A 27,819-nucleotide genomic window follows, 5' to 3' on the forward strand; every position below is an offset into this window, starting at 1 on the left:
ATTGCACAGTACTGTGGACCATGTCCTACAAGATATACAAAAATGGTTTAGTGCAAACAAGCTAACATTGAATGCAAAAAAAACTAATTATGTGCAATATGGAAAAATAAGTGAATATGATGACATAAATCCCACCATGGAGAGCAAACAACTTGAAAGAGAGCAGTGTGCAAAATTCCTGGGTATGCACACTGATGAGAAGATAAACTGGGAGGACCATGTGGTGAGCTTAGCACCAAAACTAAATTCAGCACATTTTGTACTTAGAATAATTTCAAGCGTTTTTAGTAATGACTATACCAGATTATTATATTTTAGCTATTTTCAGTCAATTGCATCCTATGGGATAATATTCTGAGGAAAAACAAATTGTCGTCTAAATGAGATTTTCAGATTACAAAAATGCGCTGTTCAGATAATGACCCAGAGCCCACCTCAAACACATTGTAGGCCCCTTTTTAAAGCATTGAAAATTTTAACAATTCCATCATTATACATTCTGAAATGTCTGTTGGTGATCAAAAGAAATCAGGACAAAATGAAAACCAATACAGACTACCATAATTACAATACATGGCAGTGTAAAGAACTCCACTTACAAACTGTAACAAGGATAAAAAATCAAAAACATGTATGTAATCAAGGCATCAAACTTTTTAATGCACTACCAAAACATATCAAAGAGCTGGAAAATGAGGATAAATTTAAAACTGTTTTATAGGATCACATGATTGACAAATGTTATGAAAGTGTAAGTGAATTTCTATGCTCAACTTATTAGAATATAAAGAACCACATTCCTGACAAATGTTATTACAGCATAAGTGAATATCTCTGCACAACTGTACAAGAATATATGTTTAAATTAATGTGACCACTGAAATTACATCAATGAATATGTCTGTCAAGCACATAAGAAGAGTAAGAACCACATGCTTGACAAATGTCACTGCAGTATAAGTGAATACCTCTGCTCAACTGTATAAGAATATACGATATCATAAATGTGACCAATGAAATCACAACATCAAGGAATAGGTCTGTCAAGCACATAAGAAATTATGTTATAAAAACACTTATTAGTTGTATATTGTATTAAACATAAGATAGATTCATATGAATTCAGCATAGAAAAAAATTTGGTAAAGATATTATATAGTTGTTGAAATGTATCCTGACAAATCCTACATCACAAATGTGATCATTGGGATGATAAAAAATAAATAAATAAATAAACACACATTCATTTATATTATAGAAACAGTTCGATATTGAAAATCTTTTTGAGTCTCATATGTTTGAAGGGAGTTTTTCTGTAGCTTTTGGTGCTGCATATGATGGCTTCAATTTTAATTTCACAGTTTTCTGTCTTTGCTCATGGAAGCAGTTCTATTTCCTTGTGTCATAGTTGTGCAATTCCTGATACCTTGAGTATCAGATGCTTATTTTAATTTTGTGCAGCATGTAACTGGCAAAAACACCAAAGTTTTTTTCATTGAGACTAATAAATGATTTGCATGTGTTACTGCATCCAGAATTTGTTGTTAGTTTTAGGCCTTCTAACGATTCATGTTGAATGTTACTTAACTTAAGTTTCTTCTGCTTGGTCCATTGATGAATTAGTACAAAATTTTCATGTTTAACAAGATTCATTCACATCAATTGACATCCGAACTGCACACACGTCATGTAAACAAAACACAGACTGACTGATCTCTTTGACTTCCAAACAGACTCTCTAGCAGACTCAACAACAACTAACTCAACAACTGAAGTGAATTGAATTGAACTGCTGCAGAATCACTTTATATAGAATTTTAGCAATAGCTTCCAAAATAGTTTATTATTAAATTTGTACAGTTTCAATGTCAGAATTAAAATTTAAAAAATGTAAAGAAACTGATGTTACAGCTGAATAAGGAAAAAAATCACAATATTAACTGATGTAATTTTTATAGTAACATCACTAGTTCCAAATATGAAAATCAATCTGAACTTTAATTAAAATTATATCTTTTGTATTATTTTAGTTATGTAATTAATTACAGTTCAGTTTTGGATAATAATATTTAATAGTGGTACAGAACTCATGCTTTATCCAATTACATACATAAATTGCTCAGACAAGACTTCAATTTATAGAAATTGAGAAATTGTGTATTGTAAACAAGCATTAACCAATCAGGAAACTGTTTACAAAGAATATCAGTTACAGAAAAGGCCATAAAAATAGATAACAAATGAAAATACATCGCTTGCTAATAACTTTCAAGCCACTTTTCAAGATAATTGGGTTGTTTGTGTTATCTCGTTACTTGATTGTAATTATGGAATTAGAGGTGCCAGCCACCTATTCCAACACTTCCACAGCCTTTTATTATCTGTTGCTTTTTATTTATTCCTTCAATTTGTTGATTAATCATTTAATTTAGCATTTGTATGTAATTTCGTTAATGACAACGATCTCTTGTAATGATGACAATGTACGTTTTTCCAGAACCTTCTATTTGCTTTCACAATGAATACCAAGAATTATTACCAAATTGGACAGAATGATATACATATAGACACACATACAAGTCCCTAGGAAGCAGTAAATTGTCTGATAATTATCTGGATGCATATAAAATAAGGTGGTATCAGACATTTCATATGAATTTTGGGGAAGGCCGTATCGTTATAACCTACTGTGGCCAAATGGTCATTGTAGAGATTTAACATATTATTCTATTGTGTTATAAGATTTTGGCTGGTCATACATTAGATGTTCCTGTGAGTTTTATGGCAGAGATGATTTGCATTTATTTTTTGTATAGGCCAGCAAGCCTTGCTGATAAAACATAACTGTGCAAAACTGAGTTTAGAGGTATTCATCTTACAGTATATCTAACAGGAATACACAAAATCAAATAAAAATGTATTTCTATCTTTAGGAACTGTTTGTTCCTCCTTTATGAGGGAGTGAAAACAGGGGGAGAGGGGGGGGGAGACAGAGGGGAGGGAGGGAGAGAGAGAGAGAGAGAGAGAGAGAGAGATAGATATGGAACTGGAAGGCATTGGGAGGAAGGAGGGAGGGGGGCACTCAGAAGTTATTTAAAGAGGGACCCTTGTATTTCATGGCCCTTTCTTTACCTGGTTTCTGAGTAATTTGCTCTACTTGCATCCTACTCCCCAACTTCCACAATTATTTCTTTCATTCTTCCCAGAAAAAGGTATCCATGCTTCCAAAAGCTAAAAATTTGGATATAAGTGTTTCTGTAAACTCTTCTAGAAGTTTTATAGCATTCCTCCACCATCATGATTATTAATGTGCTAAACGATTCGCTCCCTTTACTCACTGCCATTACAGGTACAATAGGAAACTTACTGCCAGGTTCTAGAACTTGAGGAGTGTATCCCGCAGAAATTGCACATCATGTAGGTAAGCACTGACCATATCATCTGTCTTTTTGTAACAAGAAAGATAAGATAAGAACAGCCTGAAAGGTTTTTGGGTGTAGCATCAAGTGCTGTCATGGAAAACAAGCAATTTTAACTCATAATTGTATTTAAGAGTATGACTGGAACTCACATCTAGATTTCCACGTGATGATGCTCTCAAAAGAGGTGTGTAGCCATATTTATCACAGGCTTCTATTGGAATACGAACATCTTCCAACAAATAGCTGAGAATTTCCACATTTCTTGCTGCATGTAATAAGATTGGGTGGCCATTGCGGTCCTTAGCATTTGGATCACCACCCTGTGATATCAGTTCTTTCAGTGCCTACAGACAGAAAACGGATAGACTGAAGCATTCGTGTTATTAATTGAATGTAATAATCTAATAATATAAAAAGGAAAGTTTCAGTGTAAACTATTTCAAACTAACCATCAGTAAAGGCTAAAAGAGAACAAATCATAAAAATTAATGAATTTTCATTAAATCATGGAACTTATTCGAACATGCTATAGCATACAACATTAAATGATTTGCTGAATAGCCTAATTGTAATGTAGATCATTTGGCTAACAAGGGGAGGCCACCAATTGTGAAATTCTCATTCGATTCATACTGCGCATGATAAAAGCTCATGGCCAGAGGTGTAATGTGGCAAAGCACCAAGATGCACTTCTCAGCCATTGTCGAGAAAATCGAGTTAAAAGAAACCGTTGCGGTGAAATACTCTCTACGATTCATAAATTTCTACAGCGTCGTGGCGCAGCGGTAAGCGCTGAGGTTCGTAATCCGAAGGTCGCCGGATCGAATCTCGCGCCATTCACCTTTTTTTTTAGTATTTGTTTTTTTGTAATTCAAATATATATATATGGTTATAATAGAGGGAAACGTTCCACGTAGGAAAAATATATCTAAAAACAAAGATGATGAGACTTACCAAATGAAAGTGCTGACAGGTCGACAGACACACAAACATACACACAAAATTCAAGCTTTCGCAACAAACTGTTGCCTCATCAGGAAAGAGGGAAGGAGAGGGAAAGACGAAAGGATGTGAGTTTTAAGGGAGAGGGTAAGGAGTCATTCCAATCCCGGGAGCGGAAAGACTTACCTTAGGGGGAAAAAAGGACGGGTATACACTCGCGCACACACACACACATATCCATCCACACATATACAGACACAAGCAGACATATTTAAAGACCACTTAATGGGGTCGTTGTGGGGGTGTTGTGAGGGTGACATGGTATTAGAAGGTGGAAAGTGTAACATGAGGTTGAAATGAAAATGAAAGATAAAAATATATGGGGAGAGATAAAGGTGAACTAGAAAGCAACTGGAGATCTTGTATGAAAAAAGGCGAAAAAGTGTTGGTGAAGTTGATCCTGTGGTGAACTTGGGTTGGTAGACAGCGATGTGCATAAAGGTTAGGTGGTTGTGTTGCCGCTAAAACACGTTAAAGGACGGAGAAATTCGGGAAAATTTCGAAAAAACGTGTAAATGTATTAAAAGGAGTGGTGTTGTGTTGAAAGATTACGAAAATGGGGCTAACAATTGTCTGATGAAGAAATAATGACGTTAAAACCTGTGGGGAGCGGCTAAAAATGATCAGTGATGTGCGAAAAGCGGAAGTGGAAATAAAGTGAAAGTTATTAGAACTAGCCGAAATGGTTCTTTAATACGTGAAAGCAGCTGTTATTGAACTAGAAACAGTGGATTTTACAGCAGCGGTACTGTTGAAAGCGGAAAATAAATTTTTTTGGTTATGGTTTGGAAGTGGATGGCGTATTATTGAGTATATATAGGCGGGATAAAATTGTATACCAGATTACGGTAAAAAGGAGAAGGTGAATACAAAGTGAGACTACTGGTAAAAACAGAAAGAGAAAATAAGACGACAGGAAAGATTTCGAAATGCAACAGCGACAATAACAAACGTAATTGTTGGGTTCAAATTAATGATATGGTTATAATAGAGGGAAACATTCCACGTAGGAAAAATATATCTAAAAACAAAGATGATGTGACTTACCAAATGAAAGTGCTGGCAGGTCGACAGACACACAAACAAACACAAACATACACACAAAATTCAAGCTTTCGCAACAAACTGTTGCCTCATCAGGAAAGAGGGAAGGAGAGGGAAAGACGAAAGGATGTGGGTTTTAAGGGAGAGGGTAAGGAGTCATTCCAATCCCGGGAGCGGAAAGACTTACCTTAGGGGGAAAAAAGGATGGGTATACACTCGCACACACACACATATCCATCCACACATATACAGACACAAGCAGACATATTTAAAGACCAAATATGTTAAAAAAACGGAAATATATATATATATATATATATATATATATATATATATATATATATATATATATATATATATATTAATTACAAAAAACTAATAATAAAAGAAATTTCATGGCACGAGATTCGATCTGGCGACCTTTGGATTACGAACCCGAGCGCTTACCGCTGCGCCACGACGCTGTAGAAAATTATTAATCGTAGAGAGTATTTCACCGCAACGGTTTCTTTTAACTCGATTTTCTCGACAATGGCTGAGAAGTGCATCTTGGTGCTTTGCCACATTACACCTCTGGCCATGAGCTTTTATCATGCGCAGTATGAATCGAATGAGAATTTCACAATTGGCGGCCTCCCCTTGTAAGTAAAAGTAGACTGAAGTGCCAAAGAAACTGGTATAGGCATGCATATTCAAATACAGAGATATGTAAACAGGCAGAATACAGCTCTGTGGTCGGTAACACCTATATAAGACAAGTATCTGGTACAGTTATTAGATTGGTTACTGCTGCTACAATGGCAGGTTATCAAGATTTAAGGGAGTTTGAATGTGGTGTTATAGTCAGCTCACAAGCGATGGGACACAGCGTCTCTGAGGTAGCAATGAAGTGGAGATTTTCCTGTAAGACCATTTCAGGATAGTACCATGAATATCAGGAATCTGGTAAAACATCAAATCTCCAACATGACTGTGGCCGGAAAAAGATCCTGCAAGAATGGGACCAATGACGACTGAAAAGAATCGTTCAACATATCAGAAGTGCAACCCTTCTGCAAATTGCTGTAGATTTGAATGTTGAGCCATCAACAAGTATCAGTGTGTGAACCATTCAACAAAACATCATCTATATGGACTTTCGGAGCCAAAGGCTGACTCGTGTACCTTTGATGACTGCACGACACAAAGCTTTACGCCTCGCTTTGGCCCGTTAACACCGACATTGGACTGTTGATGACTAGAAACATGTTGCCTGGTCGGACAAGTCTCATTTCAAATTTTATTGAGTGGATGGATGTGTACACGTATGAAGACTACCTAATGAATCCATGGTCCTTTCATCTCAGCAGGGGACTGTTCAAGCTGGTGGAGGTGCTGTAGTGGTGTGGGGCGTGTGCATTTGGAGTGATATGGAACCCCTGATACATCTAGATATGACTCTGACAGGTGACACGTATGTAAGCATCCTGTCTGATCACCTGCATCCATTCATGTCCATTGTGCATTCCGACAGACTTGGGCAATTCCAGCAGGACAATGCAACACCCCAAACGTCCATAATTGCTATAGAGTGGCTCCAGGAACACTCTTATGAGTTTAAACACTTCCGCTGGCTACCAAACTTCTCAGACATGAACCTTATTGAGCATATCTGGGATGCCTTGCAACATGCTATTGAGAAGAGACGTCCACCCCCTCATACTCTTACAGATTTATGGACAGCCCTTCAGGATTCATGGTGTCAGTTCCCTCCAGCAGTACTTCAGACATTAGTTGTGTCCATACAATGTCATGTTGCAGCACTTCTGCATGCTCGCAGGGGCCCTACATGATATTAGGCAGGTGTACCAGTTTCCTTGGTTCTTCAGTGTATAATATGATGACTATTGTGGCACATTTGTAGCGCCAATAATAGTTAATACAGTAACCCCAAGTATAACACTCATAAGGAGTACAAAAATATCATAATCAAATTACTTATCAATGAAAGAAAATTAATGATGTAAGAAAAGACAGATTGCTACTTACCATAAAGGAGACACATCAAGTTGCAGACAGGCACAGTTAAAAGACACTCACATAAAGCTTTTGGCCACACACACACACACACACACACACACACATGCCAAATCCAGTATCTCGGGGCGGAATGCCCAGTGTGTGTGTGTGTGTGTGTGTGTGTGTGTGTGTGTGTGTGTGTGTGTTTTACTAAAGAAGGCTTTGGCCAAAAGGTTTATATGAGCGTCTTTTAACTGTGCCTGTCTGGACACGTCTTCTTTATTGTAAGTAGCAATCTGTATTTTCCAAGATTGTTGATATTCCTGCCTGGAGTTGCCACTGAATGAAAGAAAATTGTAATATATCAAAAACAGTTTTCAAAGCTTTTAGTTCAGAGCATCCAATGAAACCTTAAATTACTTTAATACTCAATTTTTTGCATAATATATAAAAAGAATAAGGAATTGTAATTACTTACATTAAGATCTCCTCGATACACTGCAGTCAGCATAGCTCGGTCACTTTGTTCCTCTTGACCCATTTTATCTGTCTGCAATGTGAAGCCCCTAAATTAAAAAGAAGATGCAATCTATCAAACACATGTTCTATAGAAACACAGAGACACACTGTTCTATACATTTGTACATGAATATGTATCTCATGTAAGAATGACAAAAGAACAAACTAATTTTTTTAAAAGATTATTATGCTCTGATATTACAGTGTAATGATGTATGTATAACATTATTAAAGTCTATAAACTCAAAATGTGTCAAAGATGAGAACTATATAGAAATCGTCAAATTAGATCAACCATCTAACTTGCATGTAAGTCAGAATCTCTGCACCCTATTGCAGTCTCGTATAATGGCCGATTGGCTTTTGCCACTCCTTTAGTGGGGGACAAGAAAGGAGCCTCCACGAAGAGTATGTGAATGCAATACACATACTCGGGTGTCCCCTGGGCGGTTGTATACCGGCTGATCCTTTCACTCCAGAAGGAACATGACAATCCTACAGAAAAGGACCTTATCAGGCCCAGCACTGACGATTATCTCTGTAAATATTGAAGGTCTGTCTGCATGCAAAGAACGTCTACTACAAGACCTCTGTCAGAAAGAGAAATGTGACGTCCTGTGCCTGCAAGAAACTCACAGAGATAGCACACTCAAAAGACCCAAGATAAACGGCATGCGACTAGTAGCTGAAAGGCCACACCGACAGTATGGCAGTGCAATCTTTACCAGGCCAAACATACAGATCCTTTCAAGCAGTATAAACGACATCAGTGATACTGAAGTGCTAACCATTGAACTTAGTGACTGCACTGTTACATCAGTGTACAAACCACCAACTGTGGACTTTTCCAGCTCCAATGTAAACAATTTTAATAAAGACAGAATTAATTTTGTAATTGGTGATTTCAACAGCCACAGTACGCAGTGGGGCTACCAAGAAGACGACAACCATGGCACGGCTGTGATCTGCTGGGCCGAGCTAAACAACCTAAAACTGATACATGACAATAACCTGCCTGCTTCCTACAACAGTGGCAGATGGGGGAGAGGTTATAACCCGGACCTCATCTTCGTTAGCCATCAAGTAACATCCCAATGCTCAAAAGGAGTGCGACTGCAACTCCGTGACGTCCATCGAGAAGGGCTGAATCGCCCAGGAGGTGCCAACAGTGCCAAAAGTTGACAACAGTTTCATCCTTTTGCTCATCGGACTGCGATCTGTCGTTTTCGACTGCAACATGCATGGAATCAACGTTCCAAAGAAAGGTGTGGTCTCATTGATGCTCATTATGGCGACCCCTCAGACCTTTTCGTTTCGATTCTGAGCAACAGTGTGTCTGAAATGTTTTCCTCGGCCACTCAACACTGGGCGTCACTGTTCTGACTTCCATCACAGAAGCGTCAAAAGATGGGGTGAAATGTGGGTAAGAGGGGATGTGGCGACTACCCAATCGTGTGCCACGTCCACGGTGGCGTTCGACAGAACTGCGGTGAAATTTGATGCCAGTGTGACATCATTAACCCACTTTAAACGTCACATGAACTTCTGAGCTCTGGCCTTTTTCTTCGCAAGCGTCGTCGAAGCCGACGGTGACGTCACAGTGCGTCATACTTCTGCGCCATTAGAGGAAGGTTGTAGGCACCTTTGAGTCAAATATGAAACTTACATATGTGAATGCGGCACAGTTACGTGGTTCCGAAACAGTGATCCTTGATTCTGTTGTGCAGTGTAGTACCGACGATTCATGATCGTCAAACATACAGTTAATTTTTATTAGTAGCTTTAGTGACTGGATACGCATATTGCGCAGAGAATTTTTATTGCAGCAATGAGAATGATGGACGCAGCGTTACTGCAAGAATTGGCAACACTGACACTTGGTCACGTTTTGTGGCTTCTTCTGGTTCGGCGAGTACTCCATGCAGCAGCTTAGACCCTGTCCCGGAGACATGCTGCACCCCACACCATCACAATATCCTACCTCATGAAAGTGAAGATAGTTTGCTCTGTACTTTGACAGAGAGATAAAGCTGAACTGTTTACAAATTTGTAATATTCGATGTAATTCACAAAATCGAAATTGCACAAAGTTTATATTGGATCTTCTACAGTAGTGTCAGTCGGAAGATTAGATGTACGTCTTCAGAAAGAACATATTAAGAACAAGACATATTCAGTCTAACTTTGCACTCGTTGCTTCGTTCGCGTAGACTGCACGGTCTGCATAGGTTTTATTTTTTATATATTTTATTTTTTGTTCTTCTTCAATCGAAGTTTCTATGTTGTTCATAAATTGCGACACCTTTTATTCTTTTCACGCTAATTAAGGCCATAGAAGAAGGGTCTTTTTCGAATGTACTTCTGACCAAACAGCGATTCTGGTAGCCGGAAAAAGGTTTTAGTAAATCATGCATTTTACATTCTTGTGGTATTTCCGTAAAACCTTTCATCCACAACACATACTCTCTACATCCAATCGAGAAATGAAATACCAGTTTTCATAGATTTAGCTTTAAAAGTGTTTTAATGTAACTAAATACGTTCTTAAAAATTTTCATCTTCTATTTCACCTCTTTAGACACTGAATGTCCAAAAAACAGAGCAACATGTATTATTTATTTGCAACTGAAAAGCCAAACGTAATTTTTCATAGATTTTGCTTTGAAAATGCTTTGGTAGTTCTTTAATAATGATTTATTTTAAAAAAACCTTTCACCCACTATTTTACGCCCTTAGTAGTTGAATTTCCAAAAATACTGGACAACGAATATTGTTTTTATTCCTTACTGAGAAACCAGTTACCAATTATCGTAGTTATCGCTTCAAAGTTGCCTTAATAACGACATATTTTCAACAAGATTTTCATGCCCTATTTTATCCCTTTATAAGTGGAATATCGAAAAATCTCTTCTTAAACGACGCCTACAATATAACACCCTCTCAAAAATTTCAGGTTTCCATCCTTAGCGGTTTGGGCTGGGCCGTGAAGAAGATGATGATGTTTGGTTTGTGGGGCGCTCAACTGCGCGGTTATCAGCGCCCGTACAAATTCCGAACCTTTTCTCAGCCCAATCTCGCCACTTTCATGATGATGATGAAATGATGAGGACAACACAAACACCCAGTCATCTCGCGGCACGGGGGGGGGGGGGGGGGGGGGGCGTGAAGAGTCAGTCAGTCAGTTCAGTAACGGAACTATTACACGAAAATACGGCGGGAACATCCCATTTTGGCGACCTATTGAAAGGACACGAAATATCTGATGATAAATAATAAAATAAATTGAAGCTTTCGTCAAAAAATTTCTGAAATAGATCGTGGTTTTGCCGACATCCCACACTTAACGTAGTGTCGTGTCGCGCATGCCATGTGCGTGTGTTTACATACTAAATGAAAATGATCGTACGGTATTGTTGACCGGGAGGCCCCCATTCGGGGGAGTTAGGCCGGTGTATTGCAAGTTCTTTCTAGTTGACGCCACATCGGCAACTTGCGAGTCAATGATGATGAAAATGATGATGAAGAACACACAACACCCCGCTCTCAAACATTTAGCGCCAGACACGAGAGGCGCTGTGTTTTGTTAGTCTTTGATTACACTTCTTATATTTTGTATCTTCCGTGAACGGAATTAGTTTGCGGATAGTTACGAGATGACTATGATGTTTTGTTCCCTGTATGTCATGTGAGTTTGAATTGCAAGCTCGGAACGATTAAACAAGCCGTGTATTTTCCGCAGTCTCCTGTGGATATGATCAATAAGGCTACCTTTAATTGTTCGAGGAGTTTTTAGTGTAATCTGGTCCCTTCGTACAAATACACGCAGGTTTCTAATAGTCAAACGACAGTCTGCACAGTTTGTACCGACGAACCGTTCAACCCGACATGATTTACTCGATATGATTAATAAGCGCTCACAAAAGAGATGTGGGTCATTCCACGACAAATTGCCTTATTCAGTAACATTTTCTAGCTCGACCTCAAGGATTTAGATGAAATTTTATGCGAACATTCGCACATGTCCCTAACGAACATTGGTAAAGTTTAACGTTCGTCAAAGAAATACTGGCCGAGACAAAGTCACCTGTTCTGACTCCATGCGCGACTTTGCGCAGAGCGGGCGTGAATTTCTGACTACTTGGAAGTCTAATATATCTCGGGTAATATTTTGTTGAAAGAAATGAAATTTGGCCGTCTTGTACAACGTTATGCGTTCTCTTAAGAATTATAATGAAAAGAATACTATGAGCCTTATTCAGGCAGAAACATTTAGACAAAATCACTCGAAACAAATCAGCGCCCTAAATATTCGAAGTCTGGTTTCTTATATCAGAAGGATGAAAGGTATGACGAACGTGAAACTTAGTATGTAGTAATCTAACAACACAAGGCTCTCAAACATGAAGTTAGACTCATATGCCTCTTGCCAATACTGAGAAATGAAGTGCAAAGTTGATAATTTTGCAAAAAGACCAAAAATGCGGTATTTTCAAACAGGTCTTGCAAAAAACTATGTTCTAGAAAATTTTCCAAACTGAACTCATTAGAAATACCATGGTCTTAACGGTTAAGAATGTGTATTTGATTGTCCAACGCGGACTAACAATGCTAGATAATTTGAATCAAAGTTGAGCGCGAAAATCGCGGCGCGGAAAAAAACGTAAATGTTTCGTAGAGTAAACGCATGCTGAACACGAAACATAACTTGCAGTACGTCGGTAGCACAAGAATGTGGAATAAAAAGATTCATACATCGACTTTTTTGCAACAATAATAATAACAATAATAACGGTAATTTTATTGTCATTCGGCATTTACAGCAATAGACACCGTCAAGCACATAATACAATATAACTATTAATTCAAAGAAAACAAGAGGCATGTCGTTAATGCTCCAAAATTATATTACTTATGAAATAATCATTTATGTCATAGAATGGGTGAGCAACTAGCCATTCGTACAGCTTTTGTCTGAATGCTTCTTCAGGTAGTTCTTGTACATATTGTGGAAACCTATTAAATAATTTGTGCCCCACCAGTTCATAACTGTTAAGTGACTTTGTAAGTCTGTGGTAAGGAGTATAAATGCATCTGTTCCTACTCGTGTTGTAGAAATGTATATTTTCTCTATGTTTTGCTTTCGGTAATTTCTTTTTTGTGTGGAGTAAAACATAGTAAATACATAGGTTTATTACAGTCATGATTTTTTGTTCACAGAACAATGGTTTGCAGTGTGCTTTATATGGACAACCAGTAATTACCTACAAATTCATCGAAAAGAAGACGATTATTGTGAAAAGGTGAAAATAGGGTATATTCGGCACGTTTTTTACAAACACAGTTTTCTATTAAAGCTTGAAACCCAGTCTCATTAGAAGCAACGTGGTTTAAACCCCCCAGAATAGTGGGTTTAATTTCCAACATGGGCTAAAAATGCTATATAAAATGAAGCAAAATAGCCGGAAAAATGGCATTGCGAACAAGATTTTAACTTTCAAAAATGGTTCAAATGGCTCTGAGCACTATGGGACTTAACATCTATGGTCATCATTCCCCTAGAACTTAGAACTACTTAGACCTAACTAACCTAAGGACATCACACACATCCATGCCCGAGGCAGGATTCGAACCTGCGACCGTAGCAGTCGCGCGGTTCCGGACTGCGCGCCTAGAACCGCGAGACCACCGCGGCCGGCCGACTTTAACTTTCTTTTCTTATATCGCTTTGATTAAAGGCATGATAAACATGAAACTTTGGACACAACTACTTAGTAACATAAGGTTTTCCAGTATAAAATGTAACTCACATATTGCTTTCTAAATTTAAACAAAATCAGTTCAAACTTGATTTTCGTAAAAAATACAAAAATAACTTACATTCAATTTGCATTTAGAGAATCTGTTTTCAGTGACTGATTTCAGACTAATCTCAGTTGAAAAAAACATGTTTTCAAGCATTCAAGAACTCATTTTCGATTTGCCAATGTGCGCTAGCAATACCTGAAAATGACAGATAAATTTGAAGGAATGTACCATTGCAACAGGCTACGTTGGAGGAACATGTTGTTCATGTTTCGATGCATGTGGTTTTTATTTTTAAACTGACAATTAATATACCACTGTATTGCAGTGGTCCTTGGTGACGTTGTCACAGCCGGTTCAGGAACATGAACCGGTAACCCCATCGCCACGAGGGTCACGCCCGAAACTTGTGTGATAACGGCCTTGGGTGGGTTTCTCCATCCAGGTTCCCAAGCCTGTAATTTTGTTTCTTAATTTAGGTTCCAAAGCCTTGTGGTGGTAGCCATATGCTTACAAAGCCATTTTCCAAGTAATTTATCTTCGATTCTCAAATATGTAGTAGAATCTCACATAGATGGCAACCAAAAAGCAATATCAATTTTGATTTTCAACTTCTTAGCACTTTTCTAGTTTCCAACGAATTTGTAGGTTATAGGGAAGTAGCCGGTGAATTAAATATTGTACTCCACATTCTTATGCTGCCGAACTATGGTGTGTTAAGTTCAATGTTCGGTATATGTTTACTCTGCGAGATACAAGAATCCGAAGTTTGCAGTGTTTCATGCCGCGATTTTTGCGGCCGTCTTTGCTTCAGATTGTCAAGCATTGTTGGATAATCAAATACACTTTTTTGTCGGTTAAAATACAAGTTTTTTTAATGAGCTCAGTTTGAAAAGTCTCATGGAAAACAGTTTTTTATAAAAAGAAGTTGAAAATACTGAAATTTTTTATCTTTTTTCAAAATCATCAACTTCACACTTTTTTATTCAGTACTGGCAAGTCGCACGCAAATGAAATTTTCTAATTGAGAATCTTGCGTTGTTATTACTACATGCCAAGTTTCAAGTTCGTCATATCTTTAGTCCCTGAGAGATAAGAAGCCAAAGTTGGAAATTATTTCGGTCGCCGATATCTTCGGGCGATTTTACCTACAATTATATGGCTGAACATGGCTCATAAAATTCTTTTCATTATTTTTCTCAAGAGAACGCGTAAAACTGTGCAATAATGCCAAATGTCAGTTCTTTCAACAAAATATTGCCCGAGGTATAACACTTCAAAGTAGTCAGAAATCCACGCTCGCCCTGCGCAAAGTCGCACACGGAGTCAAACAAGTGACTGTATCACGGCCAGTATTACTTCGGCGAACGTTAAACTTTACCAGTGTTCATCGGGGATATCTGCGGATGTTCACATAAAACTTCATCGAAATCCATGATGAGGGAGGCCTAGGTGAGTTGACATGGAATGACCCATTTGCAAAATGACTAACGCTAATCCTGTGTCGCGATTGGGTGTAACTACCACCTTTCTGCCACACAATCCAGCTTTTTGGTTTGCACCGATAGAGGCAAGTTTTTCTTTTCTTTTTCTTTTTTTTTTTTAAATTTCGGCGGACGCTACCAAGTCTGCGCTTGTAGTAAGCCAATTAGACAACCAATACGCCGCGGAAATGTAAGATACACGTCCGCCACCAGAGGCTACTCATACGACCGACTTCAAGCAGAACTGATCACGTGAGTGTCAGCATTGCGGGAGGAGCGAATCCGTCAGTTTCTCACTCAGGAAGATATGGGAGACAGAAAGCCTTGGTAGTGCTGGTGGCATCTAAGAAGCAAAGTAGATGTGGGAGTCGTTCCGGACAGTTTAATGCGCACAATACGGAGCTGTTGCGACCGTAGAAAATTTTTATTTTTATTCTTGCTTTTGTGACCACAATAAGAGTCCAGGCTCCATAGGCAAACAGCCAGTCGACATTAAGAAATAGTCCACCAGACATAGGGACAAGGTAAGCGGCGGAGGCTGCCAAGTATGGTTTGTTGGTCAAATAACTTAGTGTTTGACTTCCCGCCAGAGAAAGCAGCATGAATAAAACTTACGCAATGGAAGACGCAAACACCAGGGCGATAGCACAGCAAGAGGGAGTGTCAGTCACGTGCGGAAAAGACTCGTGTGGAACCAAATTAAGTTGTGTGCAGCTAGAAACGAAAGTGTCGTGTGGAACCGAAGGCATTCTTGCGCAAGCCGACCAATTAGAAACGAGAGTGTCGTGTGGAACCATAGGCATTCTTGTGCAATCCGACAACTTAGAAATGAAAGGGTCGTGTGAAACAAATTAACTCGTGTGCACCCAAGGACATGAGAAACGAAATAAAAGGCCAGGCAGCGGAAAAGCTAGAAGCAGAGATTCAGATGCAGATGTAATGAAATGATCGTATGGCATTGGATTCAGAGCCAGTGCCGGCAGTTTGGAGATTCCGCAGCGAGACGTCAGCGGGACCGAGTAGGCCCATAGCATCCGATACAGCTGATAAACAGTGCAACTACGAGAAGACGGTGATAGACTCTGGTGGACACTCAGGAACTGCAGGTCAAGTAGGACTTTTAGAGTTTCATTGGAATAGTGTTGAACAGAGGCTGCCAGTCTTTGTCTCAATTACTTAGAGAGATTTCAGTACTAACCAAGAACAAGTGATTGCTTTGTACTTGTTTCTTATATGTACCGGAAATTAGCTTTGAAGAAGCAAGTCCGAATAAATAGACTGAATTTTACTAAGGGGTTTATGGTCCAACACCTCACATAAATATATGTGAGAATAAACCTGATAGAAACTAACCAGTCTTTTCTACCTATTGCAATTCTGTAACCTTGAAACGCGTACGTCTCATATGTACCAGCGATGGCGAGGCATGACAGAATCTCTGACCAGAGAGTTATTTATCGTTGCTAGTCTGCGCTTGACTGCGCGAGAGTTCAGTCGGGAGTTGGACTCAGTTGCGAGAAAGTAGTTGTACGTAGCTAGTCGCGAGAGCATGTAGTTGCAGTTGCGAGTTAGCAGTTGCCTGTCGGAGTTGTGTGTGAGGAGTCGGCGGGTGTCGACATGGGTCTTTGGTCACGATTCAGGACGAGGTATATTGTTAAATAAGGTAATGAAGCACCATTGCGCACATCTGATAATGTAATATATGTTAATTGTAATTAATTTGTTCGAGAAATGCCCCAATAATAATTTTGTTTTCAAAGCAATCGTTTTTAAGAAAAGAATTATTACAATTGAAACAATATTTCCCATGCTTTTCCTTCCAGAATCAATTTATCAGATTAATTATTGCACAGGGCCTAAGGTCAGCGCAGCTGCCCTTATAAAATTTATCAGGTTCACCTTAACGTTAATTTTGTGGGGACGTAACATTTTTGCACATTTTTATTATCATTGAGTTTTATTACTGTGGGAAGCTAACATTTGGCACTATTTGCAATTCTATTCAATCCTTTTCACTTTAATATTTTTACGGGGAGGTTACACTTAGCACAATGACCAATTCACATTTAAAATAATTTTTCATAAAATTTTTGTGGGGCGGTTACAACCTATTTTCAGGAAGCTCATTTGCTTCAAACCAAGGAGATTCTCTCCCTCTCATCTCCGAAATAAAGGTTGACAGCAATTTATAACTAACCCATCGTCGTTAACGTCCCGATTGCGCTACGCAGTTTGCACTTACTTCATTCTGGTATAGTGAGACTGTGCCGGGACGCGACAGAGCAGTCGTACGCCACCGTCAGTCAAAGCAATCATAGCGTCACAGGCTGACACACCCGTGGACCTAGTACCGGACGACAGATAGTTACACCTGTTGGCCAGAAAATGCACCGGTGAACAACGTTACAGCAGAAACTCGGGCTTTCGTTTTCGTGTCGTATTGGGTGTCGCGGTTTGTCTGTCCGTTAAACGTCACGAGCTACAGGGGACGACAATTTGAGTACAGCCTGATCAGCCAATTCGCGAAGTTTTGCAGCACAACTCACCATAAAACGACGAGCTACCACCTGTTCAGTAACGAGATGATCGACAGATGGCACCGCTCACTGAAGGCAGCACTAATGTGCCAAAGCCCTTCCCATGGTACTACTCGGCCTCACAAACACTTTCAAACCAGATGTAGACAGACGCTTCTTCGGCGGAACTGGTTTACGGAGAGATGTTGAGGCTTCCAGAAGAATTCGTCGAAACCATCACTCGATCACAACTAAACGACGATCAGCTAGAATTCCTACGCCGACTCTGAGAGCAAGTGGTCCGGATTCGGCCTTCATGTATCCACACTTGAAAATGTGTTCACACGTCATGCTATGCACGGTAGGCTTCAAACTGTCGTAGCAGCCGCCGTACTTACTCAAGACCCTAACATGTAGTCGCAAAGGGAGACAAGCCAACTGGCGACCAATAACGTTAAACCAGCTTATGTCTTACAAGAGGCAACAATGGCAGAGCTTCCGAGACAGTGGTCTCGCTCAACAACCGCCGCATCATCGACCCCACAGCCAACGGCGCAACTTACATCATCGGACCTACCAACACGTACCCCAAGATACGGTCGCAGCGGCCATGTTCCAGCCCAGTGTTTGGAATAACGCTCCGATTCCACCATTGGGGCTGACGTACGACATCGTCCAATTACGTAATGTTGTGTCGTGCATGCTATGTGCATGTGTTTACAAACACCGTGCGTCAAACATTTCGCGCCAGACACGAGAGGTGATGTTTTTTATGTAGACCCCTATACGTTTTTGGTTTTGTTAATCTTTCATTATGCTTTTTATACTTTGTACCTCCCATGCACATAATTAGTTCAGGTAACACTCGTTTCACAACACTTCCCACAAACGTGACGTCATTTTGACGTCACATGCAGTATCGACGGCTGCAGAAGCTGCTATTGACTTTGTGACAAGGCTGTTCCTCTTACACTGAAATCGTCACATATTCGGAAATAAAGAGCCAAATATTTGTGAAAACGAAGAATATGAATTTTTTCTGCTCTTTTCACTTGCAGCAATGTAAGCTGTCTTCTTGTGCCTTTGCCTGACCACACACTCGGAAATCGTCGCATATTCGGACATAAAGAGTCAAATGTTTGTGGGAAGAATATGAATTTTATTGGTGCTCGTTTCAGTCGCAGCAATTTCAGTGGTTCTCATAGGTTACTGCCTAAACACACACTCGGAAATCGCTAAATGTTTATTTCATCCTTTATTCTCTAATCAGACGGAATTGTAAATAGCACCGAATATTACAGAACATACTTTTACATTCATAAAAAAAGTCCCAGACTGTGTTAACAACGCTAACAAGAAAAAAATTGCATGTGGCGAGATGTGAACCTACGTCTTTCGGCTCCAGAAACTACATCGTTATCCATTACATTAGCATTTTGTCATTTAAAATGAGTCTCCTGTCTTGGTTATCACAGTATCTACTAAAGGCTTATAAAGTTGATGCTTTATTAACTAACATATAATTATAATGGTGCACGTTTGTGATCAATCTTCAGTGCACCATTTGAAAGGGTACAGTACCGCCCAACATTGAAAATAGGTACAACATTCTTCCTTAGTTAGTCTTGTCAGACCAACATTTTTTTTTTTTTTTGTAATAATAACTCAATTTCACTTAACACACCGAAGTCGGATACCAGTGTAGGAAAGAAGGACAATTTATTTATTTAATTGATCACATGTGCACTCCCACAAAATAAATTCCTATATCCAATTTGGTGAGATCTGCGAAATGAATGAATGTATGGTCGTCTGCTAACCGCAGATAGTGAATGTGCAATATATGATCATCTTTGAAACGGTCCTTTGGTCACCTTTGGTGGAACCAAAGAGATGAAATTTACCTGAGCTTTGAGCGCCTGAAATGTGGCTGACCAATATGGTAGCAAGGTGCTCCCCCACCTCGGCGGAGGTGCGAGATGACCTGAAGAACGGCCATGTTTCAGCACTCTGACGCTGGATCTTGTGTTGGTAAGACCTGTCTTATGTGTGCTCCGTAAAGACAAAAGAGTGGAGACATGATATACATGTGAAATACTTAAGAGTAGTTTGGAATAATTATTTCACCGTTTCAGGAACTTTTGGGGGGAGAATTAAATGACAGGCAGGTAATATTAAGGGGATCATAGTAATCTTCGGAAGTGACCAATTGTCACAATGAAATCACATGTACCAATAAGTTGAAATACTTGCAAGTGCTAGTACTAAGTTGAAACACTTCCGAGTGCTAAAGTTAAGCTGAATTGCTGGCGTGTGTACTATAAGTTGGAAATATTTAAGAAACGGCGTGTGCAGGACTTGAAATTAGAGATGAGAACTTCCACGTGGTGAGTACTGTGTGAGTCTCAATCTGTGTATGAGACAAAGGATAAAGAGAAGTACTCGTCCAAGGTATCAGTTGAGGACTCGCGTGTGTGACGAATATAATCTTATTTGCGTGTTACGTTTCCGTGTGACGCTAGATTCAAACTATAATACTCTGAGAGTGAAGCAAGGTGAGTCAGCCGTCTATCCAGCAACGCCACTTGGCTTGCATAGCACAGGAAGACGTGTATATCCTCCAGAGTTCGTAGTAGGAAAGAAAAGTTACGAAGTGGGGCAGTGTCATGTGAAACTGGGATGAATACTAATTGAAGTGGGAAAGCTGAAAGTGATGTGATTCTAACATTGTGACTATTCTTTGTGTTGTATTCTATGTTGCCAGTGTGGTGTATTTCATGTAATTTAAGTATGTGTGGTTTGCATGGGAGAGTAGCAAGATAGGTTCAGAGGCAGTGGGTTATGCAAGTTCCTTTTTGTACCGCTCGGTTTGGAGGAAATTTTCGTGATGATGGGTGTGAGAGTCGAAGTATGAGATATAGCAAAAGATCCACCATCCTATCCAGAAAGTGCACTGTAGCGTTAGATCATTACGACACCATACGATAGAGAATCACCAATGTAAAGCCAAGCCCACTAAGCGAAGTTTCTCATGTGTAATTGTTGTATAAAATGTAATGGTGTGTTTACGTTATCTTTGAATCGTAACAGAATTTATCGGAATAAAAAATATACACTCCTGGAAATTAAAATAAGAACACCGTGAATTCATTGTCCCAGGAAGGGGAACTTTATTGACACATTCCTGGGGTCAGATACATCACATGATCACACTGACAGAACCACAGGCACATAGACACAGGCAACAGAGCATGCACAATGTCGGCACTACTACAGTGTATATCCACCTTTCGCAGCAATGCAGGCTGCTATTCTCCCATGGAGACGATCGTAGAGATGCTGGATGTAGTCCTGTGGAACGGCTTGCCATGCCATTTCCACCTGGCGCCTCAGTTGGACCAGCGTTCGTGCTGGACGTGCAGACCGCGTGAGACGACGCTTCATCCAGTCCCAAACATGCTCAATGGGGGACAGATCCGGAGATCTTGCTGGCCAGGGTAGTTGACTTACACCTTCTAGAGCACGTTGGGTGGCACGGGATACATGCGGACGTGCATTGTCCTGTTGGAACAGCAAGTTCCCTTCCCGGTCTAGGAATGGTAGAACGATGGGTTCGATGACGGTTTGGATGTACTGTGCACTATTCAGTGTCCCCTCGACGATCACCAGTGGTGTACGGCCAGTGTAGGAGACCGCTCCCCACACCATGATGCCGGGTGTTGGCCCTGTGTGCCTCGGTCGTATGCAGTCCTGATTGTGGCGCTCACCTGCACGGCGCCAAACACGCATACGACCATCATTGGCACCAAGGCAGAAGTGACTCTCATCGCTGAAGACGACACGTCTCCATTCGTCCCTCCATTCACGCCTGTCGCGACACCACTGGAGGCGGGCTGCACGATGTTGGGGCGTGAGCGGAAGACGGTCTAACAGTGTGCGGGACCGTAGCCCAGCTTCATGGAGACGGTTGCGAATGGTCCTCGCCGATACCCCAGGAGCAACAGTGTCCCTAATTTGCTGGGAAGTGGCGGTGCGGTCCCCTACGGCACTGCGTAGGATCCTACGGTCTTGGCGTGCATCCGTGCGTCGCTGCGGTCCGGTCCCAGGTCGACGGGCACGTGCACCTTCCGCCGACCACTGGCGACAACATCGATGTACTGTGGAGACCTCACGCCCCACGTGTTGAGCAATTCGGCGGTACGTCCACCCGGCCTCCCGCATGCCCACTATACGCCCTCGCTCAAAGTCCGTCAACTGCACATACGGTTCACGTCCACGCTGTCGCGGCATGCTACCAGTGTTAAAGACTGCGATGGAGCTCCGTATGCCACGGCAAACTGGCTGACACTGACGGCGGCGGTGCACAAATGCTGCGCAGCTAGCGCCATTCGACGGCCAACACCGCGGGTCCTGGTGTGTCCGCTGTGCCGTGCGTGTGATCATTGCTTGTACAGCCCTCTCGCAGTGTCCGGAGCAAGTATGGTGGGTCTGACACACCGGTGTCAATGTGTTCTTTTTTCCATTTCCAGGAGTGTAGTGAAAAGAAAAAGATTGGTGACCTTGTTCATCGATTAGTGTGTAATCATGATACCCAGAATTTATAATGTGTGCGCCATTCACATTCAGTGCGATGGCCACGTGTTGATCAAAGCCGTTGGGTAAGAAAGAAAATGTTGCATTGCCAGAGCGTAGTGAACAATCAGAGTTGTGTAAATTACTAATAGTCAGATGTGCATTACCCGTTTCCGTTGCGTAATATTCAAACAGGACAATAATTTGTAGCTTAATTGTGGGTACTAGAGCGCACAATCAATCACTGATGTTGCTCAAGAAATAAGAATAAATCCACTCCCTTGGCAGACCACTCATCTTGCAGGCCTGACTGCTTGATGCCACAGTATGAGCAAGGCATGTGGGTGCCTCTCACATTACCTTGAAATGGCATAGGCCTATAGCAAATTACAATACAAGCGTGTTTCAAGCTTAATTTCCAAATTATCGACGATAACAACTCACTCCTGAGAGATCACTCTTATGTCAAGGTATTAGCTGTCGATAAATAGTTGTAACAATAATTATAATAAATTATTCCTAGAGTTCGGGGTAGTAGTTCTTGCGGTCGTCTATGTTGAACGTTGTAAAGAAATCATTTTTTTCTCGTTCTTTTCTTTTTGTACATATAAGATATATATATACAGGGTGAGCACAAAGTCTTGATCTGTTTATAAAAATTTATAACAGAATAACCGTTTGACATAATAAGTTACATTTGATGCCGTTACATAGGTTATTGTTACTAGTTTTTTTTAAGACCACTTAAGTTAGAAAACCTCAATGTGTGCTCCCTTGGTAGCTCGGAGAATGTCGAGGCGGTAATCCAGTTATCGCCAGGTGTTTTGAACATGTGTTCTGTCACAGTACCCACAGGGCAGCTTGTATCCTAGTCTTCAGTTCGTCGACGTCTGCAACTGGTGTGACGAAGACTCTGTGCTTGATATAGCTCCAGAAAAAAAAATCAAGGGGCGTAATGTCTGGAGAGCGGGATGGCCGGGGTGTTGGTCCGTTCCTTCCAATGCACCGATCCGGACATTACTCCCCTCTCCCTTCCTCACAGCTGTTCTTCTGAGGACGGGGCGTGAGTCGTGCTCGGGTAGCTCAGTTGGTAGAGCACTTGCCCGCGAAAGGCAAAGGTCCCGAGTTCAACTCTCGGTCCGGCACACAGTTTTAATCTGCCAGGAAGTTTAGAAATGGCCATTGTTGAAAACTCATTACGAAATACAATATGCCAAGATGTCGGAAATCCGAGCTTGGAAACAGTTGAAAGTAACGCGCCAACCCCTGAACTGGCCGATGGCTATCAAAACAACCAGGTTGGCGTCCCACTATTAAAAATTATGACACTGCTTATATAACTAATTATGATGCCAGTTTTATCACGCTCGATGAGACAGTTTCTCAGGTCTCACCAGGAAACGTTTTTTTCAAATAATGAAACTGAAGCGCGCGACAGCAAAAATTCCTTTGATTATTTCTTTACTACGTCGTGAATGCAAGGATAGGAAACAGGTGACAAAAGCAGTGTACATACTAGTGAGACACACACTTTGACATAGCTCATGCAACTAATGACACAACACTTTGCACAGCAAAATCAGGCATTTAACGGTTTCAAGAATAGTACTAGTCAACAGGTCATTGAGGCGAGCAAAACTATATGCACTGAATTATTTGACAAATTATCCGGTAAGATCACAGAGCTCAGTAAACAACTAAAACAAGAAATATTTACCGACATGTCCCGCAGTATAAATACATTAACTGTAGACTATAAACAGGAAGAACTTGCACGTGAGTTACAAAACCTTAATGAGTCATATTCTTTAATTCAGGAGACGCAATCCGAAGTGGATCGGTCGGTAAAAAATGTGATGAACGCAGTCAGCGAGCTGCAAGACGTATGCAAAAACCTATCTACAGAAATACACAAGTTGAATCCAAGAGTAGATCGGTTACGTTTAGAGTTATAATTTGCAAAAAAAAAAAAAAAAAAAAAAAAAAGTTATGTGCAGATGTAAAGGAAATAACTGAAAAAGCTGAAGTCGAGATGCTGGATAGGGGTCGCACCCTTGCTGAAAGGTAGTGTCAGAATGCAAGATTTATGTAGATACTGCAGAAGAAGCTCTAAAAGAGAAAGAAAGTCAACTTCTAGGTAAAATATATTCGGGTTTAAAGGAAGCAAGAGAAAAGGTTACGAGGCAGTGATGCTAAAACTACTGACATTCCAAAACAACATTTGACAGAAAACAATCCCAAGCTTTTAGAGAAGTTAGATACCTCTACAGGTTACCCAAAATACGGAGTTAGCCCGTCGAAGGAAAAAATGTTCAAATGTGTGTGAAATCTTATGGGACTTAACTGCTAAGGTCATCAGTCCCTAAGCTTACACACTACTTAATCTAAATTATTCTAAGGACAAACACACACAACCATGCCCGAGGGAGGACTCGAACCTCTGCCGGGACCAGCCTCACAGTCCATGACTGCAGCGCCTTAGACCGCTTTTTTTAAAAAAAAAATTAAAAAAAATAAATCTCATTTTGTTCGTTTCCGTTCGTTGTATCTTCTCTGGGCGGACGCCGAAAGACACCCATTTCAGTTCGTTGTTGATCCATTAACTCAGTTTTTTTTTATTACAGAGGGCAGCTAGCCCTCTTTTTTTTATCTCATTTTGTTCCATATTGTTCGTTGAATTTGTTCGGGGCGGATGTCCGATGACACCCGTTTAGGTTCTTTGTTGATACGTTCACTCATTTTGTTTTGTTACAGAGGGTAGCTAACACTCTGACCGAACACGCTGAGCTACTGTGCCGGCTCGTCGAAGAAAAACAGCGAAGGTTGCACAATACAACACTTCCCGGCAGCTGCACCTGCCGAGCAAGCGCAGTTGCCATGCGCCACGAACGAGGGAGCGTAAAAACGCCTGTCACTGACATTACTTGCAGATGACGGATTACTTAAGCGTCGACAATTTCCGATATTCACTTTTGAATGGAAAAGAACACACCCCATGGTCTTTATCAGAGCATTTCGAAATGTTTTACCTCGTACCTGGACCGAAGCCCAGAAAATTAGATTTGTTGTTGGATACACACAGGGTGACGTTATGCTACGGGCTACGGACGTGGCGGAACGTCGCCAATGTTATGAACAGTTTGAGAGTGCATTGCTGGATAAGTATTGGTCTGAGTCTGTACAAGAGAGGCTCAGGCGTGAAGTATTCAACCCAGCTCCGTTCAATAGCAAGTAAGGAAACTTAAGGGGCTATTTTGAAAAATATTTGAACAAAACCAGATACTGGACGAACCTGGTATCTCAAGGAGGCGTGCTGAAAATTTTAAAGAACCGTCTTCCTGCCCACACTGTAAGGTAACGGGGATAATATGGCCAAACAGCAGCTTTCCTGGCAATGGAAATATCAGCTATGGAAAAAATGGATGGAATATGAAAGGCACAAAGACAAGTCAGTGTATTTATAGATTCATCTTTCTCTAATAAAGAGAAGGCAGCATTCAACAGTTTCAGATGCTTTAAATTACTTGGTTACATAATTGTATATAATTACCGTACATGACTTTGCACTTAAGTAAATAATGTAGGGGTGCTTGTAATGAGTGCTTGGATCATTGAAATACAAGTCGTGTGAATAAGAGCTCTTCCAAGTAGTTCGTAATTTGAATTTAAAGCACAGCAGCAGAAATAATATGTTGGGCTGGTGTACTTCAATTTAAACGTTACATAGTAGAATTAAGTTATAAAGATGTTCAAAATAACTGCAAAGTACCGGTAAGTCACCATTCAGTTTCCATCTTTGTAGTGCTGAAACTGTGCCAAAACATGGAGTTACTCCTAATTATGTAAATCTCATAGCATGTCATAAATTAGTTCTGATTTTAATTTTCCGTGCTTAAGAATAAAATTATGTTTTAAATGCAGAGTGAAAACAGTGTAATGCAAACTGGACATGAAAATACTTGTTTTGTGTCGTGATGAAAGGTCGTAGTTTCGTTGCATAGTGTTTTGTGTTTTTAATTGCAACGAATTATAAAGTTATGTGGTGATAAATGTGTGTAAAATTATATAATGTATTTAGGTTTAAGTATCTAAATTTTATAAAAATTGTAAACGAATTGTGGCCATGTTTAGGAATTATTTTATTAATGTAGTGTCACGTGATCCGACACAGGACTGCGGGATATGAGCGGGAAAATATGGCCTTTGGTTGTGGTCCGTTGTCGTGGTAGTTCGGAGCGGCAAATTGCCGCGAGTGTAAGCATGGACGCCAGTGTATGCGAATAAACTGTGAAGGGACAACGTGAAAGTGTGTAGGTGCGAGACAATAAACCATGTGTACGAACTGCACCGATTATTATTTATCCAGATTGGATTTATTTGTGAACTTTAACATGCCTGGCCACAAAGTGTATTATTTTTTTTGATAACTAAGCTTCCATCTGAACTTGTATAGTGTACCTCATTTTGCGTAAGGTTGTGGCATAGACAATTAAGTATTCAATTCACTGCTGTTCAAAGTCCAGCCAATATATCACTCAGTATCAGGCGCGCAAATGCAACCGTTCACTACCAACCTCCTTTGCAGATGAGCCAAGCCACGAGTAAAATAGGTAGTGAAGGAGCCCAAGTACTATTGCAACATACGGGAAAAACTCATTACCATACCGGAACACGACACCGAATACTTTCTCTCTGAACTGGACTCAATAGAGTTTTTAGACTGTTAATGCGACGATAGCGACACAAAGATTTACGGAACAACAAGTAAACAAAGAGGACAAAGAAAATTGAGGGAGAATCTGTATTACAACTACGACTATCTACACAATACACACAAAGATAAGCTAAGGGATTAAATACACGGAAGGGGATCCTAAACTACGAGATATTTACTTAAGTTACGCTACTATGTACATTATATCTACATATTTACAAATTTAAGTATTGAAAGCACACGCACTAATTATAATTGAGGGACCAGAAAACTCTTGCTGCAGGTAAACAAGCGAGTACAACGTAAGTGGCAAACTGAACAAGAGGTCGCACCTCGCTTATAACACACTTTATCTTTCAGATTAATAAGGTAAGTAGAGACAAGGTAAGTAGAGATGAACACATGACATTAAATGAGTTTGTGATAGCATGACTGCACACTGAAATAATTGTTGAATATATGAAAGACCTATTAGTCACCATCGAGCCACTGTACACTTATCTATAAAGATTTAGTTTTAAGTTAGTATTAAGTTTTTTTTCTTCCAGGGAACGATGCATCGTCACATCCTAAAGTGAAGAAAGATAAATTCTTGTCAAGTGTTAGGTACCATATAACATAAGAAAAGACCGTACCGCAAGTAAATGTAGTTGTAAGTTTATCATATGTACGAATGTGATGATGTGAAAATGTGTAGAAAAATACAGTTGCAGTACGTCGCATATCACGATGCTGAACAAAGGTGG

General features: G+C 40.2%; 1 protein-coding gene across 5 annotated transcripts in view; it reads right to left on the minus strand.

Annotated features, from left to right (window-relative positions):
* The window catches only part of LOC126240775 (serine/threonine-protein phosphatase 6 regulatory ankyrin repeat subunit C-like), an 881,520-nt gene that overhangs the window by 281,063 nt on the left and 572,638 nt on the right, over positions 1-27,819 (minus strand). For 3 of the 5 annotated variants that reach the window (XM_049947953.1, XM_049947951.1, XM_049947952.1), the window contains exons 2-3: positions 7,945-8,032; positions 3,572-3,766 (exon numbers count right to left, since the gene is read on the minus strand). In XM_049947953.1, coding sequence (XP_049803910.1) covers positions 3,572-3,766; positions 7,945-8,007 — 258 coding nt within the window. In that variant the 5' untranslated portion in view covers positions 8,008-8,032. Of the gene's footprint in view, positions 1-3,571; positions 3,767-3,871; positions 3,995-7,944; positions 8,033-27,819 lie in introns of those variants that run through there. The other 2 variants (XM_049947950.1, XM_049947954.1) reach the window with 2 other exon arrangements.

Source organism: Schistocerca nitens, chromosome 1 (assembly GCF_023898315.1).
Source record: "Schistocerca nitens isolate TAMUIC-IGC-003100 chromosome 1, iqSchNite1.1, whole genome shotgun sequence".
Lineage (NCBI taxonomy): Eukaryota > Metazoa > Arthropoda > Insecta > Orthoptera > Acrididae > Schistocerca > Schistocerca nitens.